This window comes from Gastrolobium bilobum, unplaced genomic scaffold, assembly GCF_033153095.1.
Source record: "Gastrolobium bilobum isolate Gb01-03AN ecotype WA unplaced genomic scaffold, APGP_CSIRO_Gbil_v1 utg24462, whole genome shotgun sequence".
Lineage (NCBI taxonomy): Eukaryota > Viridiplantae > Streptophyta > Magnoliopsida > Fabales > Fabaceae > Gastrolobium > Gastrolobium bilobum.
Window position 1 is genome coordinate 181,051 of NW_026897771.1, and position 11,805 is coordinate 192,855.

Below are 11,805 nucleotides of genomic sequence, written 5' to 3' on the forward strand. Positions count from 1 at the left end.
GAGACACGTTCGGGCACATTTTTTTTTTAAATCTTAATTTTATTTTGTTAACTAAATATAAAAGAAATAATTTATAAATTAATTTTTTCTGTTATGAATTTTGACATTAAAAATTAAAAAAAGTATGAAAAATTATTTATATTTATATTTATGTTATAAAATTTAAATATTTGATTAGTTATATGACTTATTATGAACTTTTATATGTATTAAATATAAATTATATTATATATATTAAAAAATTTATTTAATATCAAAACGTGTCCCAACGTGTTAAAATATGATATTTTTTAGAATTAACGTGTCGACATATTGTGTCGTCCCGTGTTCCATATCCGTGTCCGTACGTCATGGCTATGAAGTGATGAGAACTGCATCCACTCCACATTTCAAAAAGTAACAACACACAGCAACAGTGGTATAACTCACTATAATGTAACAAAAATTACCAACAAGCACAGATATAGTTAAGCTCAAATTACACTAACAATCTTGAGAAAAAATTGCAAGAATTCATTGAGACTTGAAACAAAACTTAATCAATCTCAAAATAAAATAAAAAAAAGTTTACAAAACAAAAAATCAATTGATCTTGTGATCCATTTTCTTGACAAGCTGAGCCATCTGAAACCTCCAAAAGAAGAAATAAGCGAAGCCAATACCAATCAAAACAAAGATCCAAACATTCTCATTTTGACCTTCCTTTTTGGATCTCATCTCAGCAATTCCAAAACTCTCTCTCCCTGAATCCCCCATTCTCCCTTCATTCAAATGCCCATACAAAACATATAACCTTTCCTTCTCCCCAACCACCACCGACGTCGGAAACCGCCGCAGATCAAGCTCCACCTTGTCATACACCGCTCCCTCCCCCCAACTATCCATGCTCTTCAAGAACCACATCTTGTTCATCGGCGACACCACCGCCGCCACGCCGTCCTGTCTGACGGCGATGTCGTCGGCGCCGACCAGATCCTCGCTCAGCAACACGTTCCTCGCCGTGCCGTCCATCGCATCCACCTTGAACACCTTCCCGGTGCTCGATTGCACCACCAGGAGGTAGCCCTTGCTGACGTAAGCGATCCCGTTCAGCCCTAGGAGGCCGTGCGGTGCGTCGCGGTCCACCGGATTATTATTCGTCTCCGCCGTGTACAGCGGCGATTTGGAGAAGATCGAGGCGTCTCCGTCGGCGGTGACCTTCCAGATGAAGTTTCCGGCGGAGTTGGTGACGAATGTGTTGCCGCTGTTGTCGACGGCGACGTCGTTGGCGGCGGAGGGTGCGTCGTCATCGCCGTCGGAGGTGAGAGGGGAGAGAAAGAGGCGGCGGCGGGAGCGGAGATCGTAGGCGGCGAGGGCGTTGAAGGGAGGGAGGGGATGGTGGGCGTGGACTACGGCGAGGAGGCGGTTCCGTGGGGAATCGACGGCGAGACCGAGGAAGGAGGCGTCAGCGGGAAGGTCGGTGTCGGAGATGAAGGTTTCGACGACGCCGGCATCGGAGACGGCGGCGATTATGCGTTGGCGGAGGGAGCCGAGGAGGAAGTGCTGGGCGTGTGGGTCCCAGGCGAGGGATTCCGGGTAGAGGTTAGGTGACCGGAAATTGATGACGTGAGCATTCCGAGCGAGAATTGGACTTGGGCCCAATAAGAAGAAGAAGAAGAAGAATAGGTAGTGCATGGTTAGTTGGAAAGGGAGAAGCGAAACACGAAAACGAAACCAAACAATTATAGCAATTTATGGGTTGACTAATCATTCAAGTATGTAACTAAAACTGAGCAATTTTTGGGTTGACTAAGATTTAAGTTTGCAACATTTATACATCTATATACTACTATGTACCTACATGACTATAAGAATGGATAAATGATATGATACTTACATGCAAAATCCATTAGTGCACGTGAGGAACATATTTTATAGAATCACCCTATAGAAGAGGTTTTTTTTTTTTTTTTTCATTTAATAATGTCTTATTAGAAAAAAAATATGGAGTTTGAGAAATTGTCTTATTTTCAATAAAGGACCACTAACATGAATAAACACTATCTCAAGTTACTAATTAAATAAAATCACATTTGCATGATTGACTGCCTTATCCATATGGAGTTTGAGAAATTGTCTTATGTTGATATCCATATGCTCCACAGTCTTGCTGATTTTAAAACCATTGACTGCCTTAGCAAAAGTGCTCCTAACATGCTTAATTTGAGTCTAGGATTACAAGGGAAGGGGGGGTAATGAAAACTTTTCCTTTTTTTTTTTCTTTTTCTTTTTTGGAAACTATGACAACTTTTCCTATAGCATGATTAACCCTCCAAGGCAAGAACCATGCATGCTGCCAATTGCAAATGGAACGTAACGACTGCGCAAATTAAACAAGATCTTTCGGAGCGATCCTTTTGCAACACAATGACGAGGATAACATAGATCTTTCGGAGATAAGCGAAGATTGCAAATAAGAACAGGAAGGTGAAACAGGAGCAAACGCATGGGGATGATGATCAAGAGAGCAAAGGAGAAGAATGGAATGTTGAATTTCAAGTGCACAAAGGCGGCTATAACAATTTTATCAAGCAAATGTTGTCCTTTCCTAAAGGTTTCACAACCTCCCAAGAGTTAGGATTTGATATATCCAAAGATAATGGATTCGATTCCTGAACAGAGTCACAACTTCTGCGCTCAAATTTAAATTAGATTAGTTAACTTGTTAGGGTTTCGAATATCGGTTGGTATCTAAAAAAAAAAATTCACAATTAAGTCTTTTCTTTTTAAATAAATATAACATTTACTTAATTAAAATACAATATAATAATATTTTATTGACTTAATTAATATATCAAATTAAATATCATATCTTTATATGACAACAAAAAAGTTCTCTAAATGAAGTGATACACACATATATATATATATATATATATATATATTTGGGAATTGCATTCCATAATAATAATAATTTGACTATTAATTTTTCTTTTTCTTTTCATATTTCGCCTTATTTTTAAATTTTTTTACAAATTAAAAAATATCAAATTTAGTATTTATGAAACAAAAAAAAAATTAACAGTTGGTAACTTGGCGCTGAGTTAGTGGGGTTGGATATGTGTTCGATTCCCGCTGAATGCATTCTTGGGGAGGTGGCTGAACCTTTAGCCATCACTGTTCCCCCGCACTCCGGATTAGTCTCATAGCCGGCTCAAAGAGTCGAAGCTCGTGGGGATACCGGAGGGAGCCAACTCGTCTCAAAGAGATAATTAGGGTTGGGTAACTCCAAAAAAAAAAAAAAACAATAACACTATTATATGTCAATAAATTTTAAAAATAGCCCAAAGCCCACTTTGATTCAAGGCCCTAGAGGTCCAAAGCAGAACTACAATCCCAAAACCATTTCCATATATCTTGGGGATTAATTATGACAAGATCTTTTTATTTCTATTCTGATTCTCCAAGATAATGATTAATTAGAGGAAGTCTTTAGCTCTTTTTTTTTTTGGTTAATAAGTCTTGAGCTTATTAATATTGAAGAAAAAGTTCAAAAATTCCCTATGATTTCTTTTAGAATCAATTACCATCTTATGATTTTATTTTATTTTTGTATCATTTACTCTTATGATTTTTTCCATCATTTGGACCTCATAAAAATCATTATAAACCCAAAATCATTGGTTACTTGCCTTAGTATTATAATAAATTAACAATACACAGTTTATTGAAATTGGATTAAAAAAAAATTACGCTATGAAATTTTCATTTTAAGAAATTGAGAAAGGTGAATGGGAACACAACAATAAATAGTCTCATAGTAATTCTTTTTAAAGGGATAAAATGATTGTCTAAATTATTTTTTAATAGAATTAGAAGGTGAAATGAATGAAAAAAATTATAGGCAATAAATAATTAAAAAATCATAAAAAAAGTAAGTGATTCTAAAAGAAATTATAAAGAATTTTTTGAACTTTTCCCTAATGCATGCATTCAATTATGTACAAGAACTTGGATTTCAAGCCGTTTTCTGAATAGGTTCAATTAAAATGGCATTAATTTTATACTTTTATATCCCAAGACATGTGTTAACAAATGAGAAAAAAGAGACAAAATATTTGAAATTTGAAATAAAGAGAAAAGTTGTAAAGAAAAATTTGAAACTTTTATGTTTAAAGTTTTTTTTCTTTCTAATCTCCAAACCAAAAAGTTTTTTGTTTCTTACTTTAATTTTCATTTTCTCTTCAACTAAAAAAGATAATATTTTGAATTTAAAAAAGTTTACTTTCGTCTCTAGTTTTTCCTCAATCCATATATATATATATATGTAAATGTGTGGGCAACCATACATCTATGTATATTCTCACTAATTATTCATATTTATTTCTTCAAGAGCTATCCATATATGACATGTTATGTTTTTCATATTATCACTTGATCAATTTTGACAAGTTGTTTAACAATTATGATTTGTGTGAGTAATGGGATGAGAACCTTCGGATTCAAAATGCACAAACAAAAGCATGCACGTGAAGCCCAAGCTGTCAGCCAAATTTCACCACAAGAAGGAACAAAATATGCTACATCACTGGCCATTTAACAAAAAAAAAAAAACACATTATAAGATGGACCACGAGAAAGATAAGAGAGAAAGAGAGTAACACACACACACACTCTCCATAGTCCATCCCTTAATAATTGCAATTGCTCTTAACTTTTCTATTTCCGGTAAAAGTGAAAGACAGTGAAAGAGAATCTCAATAACCATCAATCTCCACGTACGTACACCCTTTTATCATATTTAATTTCAGCATCTTTTTTCTTTAGCAACATTTGAAGTGAGTAGTGAGAAAGATGTTATTCTTTCTTTGTCTTTCTTTCTCTCTCTCTCTCTATGCTTTTTCTTCTTCAATATCCATGAAAAGCACCCACCTTGCTTACAAAGTTGCTCCTTTTCCCTCCTCCACTCATTCTTTTCTCTTTCTGTTTCTTTTGTCTCCCATGTTTCTTTATCTTTCACTTCAACCTGCACATGCATTTCCACTCTCACATCAATGTCATGCCTTTGGTATGACGTGCTTATTAGGAAAATTAATCAACATCAATCCAATCCTGTCTCATCTTTTATGGTAAATTATGAATTTTTTGTCATCAAAGTTACTAACCCAAATGTTGATTTCTAGTTTGTAACCCTTGGTAATCATATATGCTCTGTAAAAGCTACATGCAAGTCAATCTTTATGCGCCTTTGGCTAAGATCATGTCCAGATTATTTAAGCATATAAATAATCAATTCAATTCTTTTATGAAAATTTTAAATATTTAATTATCATTGTCAATTTATTTACTTATTATTGCATCATTAAATGAATTTAACTTTTTTTAATCTGGAATTCAGCTTTTATAAGTAGCTATTGTCATAATCAAATTAGAGGTATCTTCATTCAACCTCCTGTGGTCACCTTGCTATCAGGTACGACCCTGTAGGCTAGTCCCTCATTAGAACAACGAGTGCATTGAGCTTCGTTATCGGAGGAAGGATGAGACTAATCCCCCATTCGAGGAGGGAGACACATCCTTTGACCCCCAAAGATTTTTCAAAAATTTGTTTGAGGCAGGATTTGAACCCCTGCCTCAAGCAAGCAAACTCTTGGGAGCTCAGTTGCCAACTGAGCTACCCTCCGGGGGTCAAATTATTTTAATCTAACACAAAAATGGATGATAATATAATTTTACACTATTTTTAAAGCCAATCATGTTTCCCCATTTTTTGTTAAAAAGAATAATATTCCCAAATACAATGCTTTTACAAAAGTTTTGGATAATTTTAATCTTAAAATTAATAAAACATAAATGAAAAGAATAAATGGTTTAAAAAGAATAATCTAGAATGAGTAACTCATTTAAGTACGAATTCATCTTAACGAGACTTCATGTATTTTGAATTACTATCGCCCCTTTTGAATATCGTTTTTATTACAAAAATATCCCCTCTGTTTTGAAAACTCTACAAAACACAAATCTCTCTCTATTTTGAAAACTAACGAAACCACCATGTCAGGGAATATTTATCAAAGAATTAAGAAGAAGAAAATGTTAAACATGTAAAGAACACGAGGGGCGGTGAGGATCGAAATCGTGATTTCATGGTCCGTGAAGTTCTGATATCATGTTAAGAACAGATATGTGATGATCTTTTTAATACTTTATATTTTATTCTCTGACAGACAGTGAGTAGGCATTTTGCTGAAATACCTGAAGGGGCGTTTGGTACAGCAGAAATTTTTATTTGTCCAGGAATCTCGAATTTCAAAAATATGATTTTTATATTCAGTTTACGATAATATCCGAAAATTTAAAATTTAAAAAAATTCAGTTTCCCGGGAATCCTACGAAATGCCACGTACCAAACGGGCCCTCACGAAAAAGAATAATTTGATTTTTGCAGTTGAGATAACGCTTTCATGACCAGAAAATTGATTCCCAAAAAACACAGACAAATGCAACTGTATGTGTGTAGTAGAAAGCATACTACTAGGGAAAAGTACTACTATGTCCAAATCATTCAAGGTTGGATTGATGAGGTAATTTTGGAATTGCTTAACAACTTGTCCAATAACCCTCAGCGAAAAAGAATAATTTGATTTTTGCAGCTGAGATAACACTTTCATGAACAGAAAATTGATTCCCAAAAACACAGAAAAATGCAACCGTAGAAAGCAGACTAGAAGGGAGAAAGTTTGGAGGGAGGGACCAAAAACAAGAGGGACACTTGCACATGAAACACAGAGGGCCAATATATCTATCACTGTCCCACAATAGAAGGTCATAATCTTATTATATGACAACTAGATTTGATTCTCTTATCTTGGAAAACGCACTTCGTTTTGAATAATTTTGAAAGATTGAAATGAAGCTGACTTTTGGCTCTGATTTTTTGGGATACTTCCTTAGATAGTTTTAAATTTTATATGTAGCTAAACAAAAGGAAAACAACTAATTAAGTTCAATAAAAGAGGGGAAAAAAATCACATAGCAGTATAAAAAAAATGGAAAGAACTATTTCAACCTGTAAAATGGAAAGTATTAGGTGAATGTTACATTAATGCGTTGAGCCCCTTATCCTTGTCACAATATATAGTAAGAATTGAATTTACGACCACTTAGTTGCTGAAGCTCTAATATAATGTAAAATAACAATTTCAACCCAACAGCATCAACATCAACGTTAATATCAAGAGCATTTTTAACCCAAGCTAATTGGGGTCAGTGGAATTTCAACCCAACAATTTAAGTTATTAGTTTAATGTCATATTAATAGTTTTATATTATGTTTATGTAAGAAGAAAATGTGAATCTAAAATGTTTGTATGTAACATTATGATAATCTTATTAAAAGAATAATTACAATGAAAAATCTAGCACATACCTCTTCCTCAGATTTTGTTTTGGCATTTGAATTAGGTGAGTCTGCAGCTCGATTTTTTGATCTCTCTATGATGGATGGAGTTGAAGCAGGGCTGGGGCTGCTTGAACTAAGATAAGGAGGTGTGCTTTGAGTCCCCACATCTCTTGTCATTCCCTCTTTCTTCTTTTCTGCATAGAGAGGCAAAGTAGAATTGGGAAGTAACTTGAACTGTGTCACTCCAAGTAAAAAATGAAATACAGAAGAATATGTGAACCTGAAATGGGAAGTTGAAGAGCCACAACTTCTTGTGTGTAGGTTGATGGCTTTGTTTGAATTTGTCTTGAAGAATAAACTAGAGGAGCAGACATGGTAATTCTGTTTGTTGAATTTCTAAACGATCTTCCACTAAGAGTTTTTGCAGATAAACACTCCATTGGTACCTCCCCTGAGAGAGGGTTGCATATATACCTTTCTGCTTCATTCCACTTTGAATTTAAAGCAAACCCATCTGGGGATAAGCACTCCCAACTGTTAAAGCCTGCCCTTGCTTGTAATGCTGCAATGGACCACCATTCAATTGATTCAAAAAAAATTATGAAAAATAAGCCTGTTATCCTAATAATCATTGAGGTTCATTCACTGGTATGTTACCTTTAAGAGCAGTAGTGAAAGAGTATGTTGAAGGGTCTATTTCATCTGCAACAAATGGGAGAATTTGAGGTAAAAAGGAAGTTAAAATCATGATCCTTTGAATTGGAGTACAAAAATAAAAAGAAATGTACCTTTTAAGGGGTATCCAGGTGAAGAAGCAGTGCTAGAAATGGTTATGTTTGATCTAAAAGACCTTGTGTCTTCTCTAAAGCTCCTCATGTAAGATCCTGAGTACCTTCTGGAATTGGTGTTCTCACGACTGATTCGAGCTTTCAATGTCCATTCTCTCAAATTGAACTCTGAGTCATCTCTTCTCCTTGAACTACTATAAGGAGATGGTTCAGCTGTGGAGGCCATGAATGAGTAAGAAATTCAGCAGAGTAGAATTTTGTTGGAAATGTTGAAGCCACTCCCACTCAAGTCAAATTTTGCACAGGTTTGAAAGTGGGTGCTGACATGACCAAAAAAGAGGCTTCTGAGGATGAAACTTTTTGGTCTAGGTAAGTTATAGGTGGAATGTGGCTTTGGTATCAATACAAAGACTAGGCATGCCTAAGTTCTGTGAGGAGTGTCTGTCTCTTCCAAATTTTGCTCTTTTGCTTTTTTGAATCTCCAATGTGCAACGACATGCCTCAAATGTCTTTCTATATTGCAAGTATCTTGTTTCTTTTTTGGCCTCTGCATTAAATTCGTTAGACTGACTCAGTAACTTTTTCTTGTTCTTTGACCCCTAAATATACTAGACCACTAGGTGAGTTTTAATCTTCAAGTTTATCATGGGACACTAACTATTAGTAACTCTTTTTTTTATGTGGTTATTTGTTGAAGAAAGACAAAATGAATATTTGTCCACCTTTTTCTTTCTAGTTCCACAAAATTAGGATGCTGTAATTCATGCCAAAATGTCCTTGATATCACAATCCATCCAGCTCACAATATTTTACATTGAGACAATTTTAAAGCTTAAAAAAATGAATGAATTTCTTATTTGTTAGACATTTCAAAGTGAAAATTTTCACAGTCTTGACGTAGGTTTTAAGATTGCATATAATAAGGGATTTGCACCATGTCCTAGCATGAACATCACTTTGGACGATGACTTGTATTTTCTGTAGGAGATTGTCACGTTAGCTACTTGATATACAAGAATCTAAACTCATGGAGGAGGAAGTTATTTGGACCAAAGAAATGAATGAAAGGAAAGAACAATACAAAAAACTGTAGCTATGAGAAGACTCATTAACAACTAACCTAACCTTTTGAAATTGCCATAAATAATGTAAGATCTCAAGACTAAATAAGCAAAATCATCATATATACCATAGAGATTTCTATGTGAAGTCATAATACTTTTTTGTTTAAAAAAATTTGAGCTCAAATTTATATTTTAATTACTAATTTTAATTGCCAAAAATTGTTATCCTTTTAGCCTTTGAACACAATTCCTACATCTGATGGACATTGACATGGTATTCATTTTGTTGATGTGGATTGTGCACATCATTTTCATGTAAGTTAGTAAAAATGTGTTTGCATCATCAAATTATATGTCATATTCACAAAAATGCAAAGTTTCTCAATTAAGACAATACCACATCTGCATTAAACTGATCTGTGAACTTAATTGCGTCGACTTGAAAACGATGAAAAGAGTCCTTCTACATATAATTTCACAAAAAAAAAAAAAACATATCCAGTTATACGTTGACTTTCATTTCCTCTTAAAATCATACGTTACACGTTGAATTATGATATTTTCATTTCCTTGTGTATTCTAAATATATATCAAGGGGAATGTGCACATCGTTCCAAATATGTTTGTAGGAGATTTGTTATTTCATATCATAGGTATAAAATATGTGAAATCCACTTTTTTTAAAAAAAATAAATCAATATTAGTATAGTTTTTTTATGTATGAATAGGAGGGTATGTTATGAGAAAAACATATTCCATATATCAAACTTAATTTGTGAATGTACCGACACCAAATATAATGCTTTGCTCCAAAATCCATCCTCTTTATATGATACCTAGGGAATGCTGTGAGTTAGGTTAGATGAGAACGTGGCTGCAAATTTGCAATGGACATTTGTCCAGTACTTTTACTCTCTTACTCCAATATTCGTACCTCTAATATAATGGAAAAAGATTAAATAGCATAGCTCTTTTCTCTCACCTATTTTAGAGAGCTGAATGTGATTCACATAAAAGTTTTCATATACCAATGTAAAAGATGTTGAAATTAAACAGGAGAGAGGCCAGAGCCTCCACCATCCTTCATTGGATACACCTTTATTGATAATTGATTTATATGTAATTTAAGTGGTTAAAGTAGATAGAAATTTAGATGGAAATCTTCAATTCATTATAAGAACTTCCTCTCTTAATGGGGTTGGATGCATGAAATTTATTATTTCCTTATAATCAATATAATTGGATATGGTCACATGAGTTTAATAACATGAATGATTAGGGTAGGTGAGGATTTAATTAAGACGTCTTAAACTCATTACAACAACTCCTTAATTATGCTACCCTAGGGTACAACTAATAATTGGCCAGGTCCATCGATAAAAAATGAATTTACATTTGTACCCAAATTAAAAAAAAGAAGCATACAATTAGTGGGCCAACATTTGTTGTAATTATGGCAATTCGATTTTGAGACTGACATTGATGGGTTACCCTCTTGTAGTTTTGCACATACTAAAACCAACTAGTCTTAATGTTGATCACTTGATGTTGCTCCCGTCTCACCAAATCACTGATTTCTGTTTAATAAAACACCAACTCCTGATCCTGATACCCCAGTTCATGAAACTCCATTAAGCTGCTGAGATAAGTGAGATTTTTTCAATAAAAAACACGTATGAAAAATGGTTTATTCTAACTCATTCCTTTCTTTCTTTTTTTTTAGAATATATGAATTAGGAACACGGGAGCTCATTAGCTCATCAGCTAAGTGAGCAATAAGCGGCGGAGCCAGCTTCCAATTTGAGTCTGGACCAAAAAATTATATATGTTGTAAATATTTGTTATTTTATTATTATTAGTATTTGTTGTATTGGACCAAGCCCATTAGGTCAAGTATTAGGTTTTTCGTTCTCTATAAATAGATACCTCTTTGTACAGATTATACACACAATTAATAATATTTTCTGATTACCCTTTTTCAACTTGACAGATTCTGCAAACACGGCTTGCCTCTGAGTTTGAAGTCAAAGAACTTGGAAAACTGAGATATTTCCTAAGGATAGAAGTAGCTCATTCAAGGAAAGGAATTTTTATTAGCCAGAGAAAATATGTTCTTGATCTTCTCAAAGAAGCAGGAAAGCTCGGGTGTAAACCCTCTAATACTCCTATTGAGCAGAATCACAAGATAGGCTATGAAGAAGAAAGTCCTCCAGTTGATAAAGGACAATATCAACGGTTAGTTGGGAAATTGATATATCTGGCTCATACTAGACCAGACCTAGCTTATGCTGTTAGTGTTGTCAGTCAGTTTATGCACGATTCAAAGGAGAAACACATGCAGGCAGTAGAGAGAATTTTGCAGTATCTTAAAGCTACTCATGGTAAAGGATTGTTATTCTGACGTGATGGCAATCTTTCTTTAGAAGTTTACACTGATGCTGATTATGCTGGATCTGTGACTGACCGTCGTTCTACCACTGGTTACTGCATGTTTCTTTGCGGTAACTTGGTGACATGGAGAAGTAAGAAACAAGATGTGGTCGCCAGATCAAGTGCAGAAGCTGAATTTCGA

At 34.4% G+C, this 11,805-nt stretch overlaps 2 protein-coding genes across 2 annotated transcripts; both read right to left on the reverse strand.

Annotated features, from left to right (window-relative positions):
• Positions 1-571: 571 nt before the first annotated feature.
• On the reverse strand, positions 572-1,674 carry LOC133310140 (uncharacterized). Its single transcript, XM_061511035.1, has one exon. The coding sequence runs from the start codon at positions 1,672-1,674 to the stop codon at positions 583-585; it is 1,092 nt and encodes a 363-aa protein (XP_061367019.1). The 3' UTR covers positions 572-582.
• A 618-nt stretch (positions 1,675-2,292) lies between these two features.
• Positions 2,293-8,395, reverse strand: LOC133310141 (uncharacterized). The gene is made up of 6 exons (XM_061511036.1): positions 8,170-8,395; positions 8,039-8,083; positions 7,662-7,943; positions 7,409-7,575; positions 4,878-5,005; positions 2,293-2,587 (listed from the first exon to the last, which is right to left on the reverse strand). Exons 1-6 carry the CDS (start codon positions 8,393-8,395, stop codon positions 2,293-2,295), a joined length of 1,143 nt encoding a protein of 380 aa, XP_061367020.1.
• Positions 8,396-11,805: the final 3,410 nt, after the last annotated feature.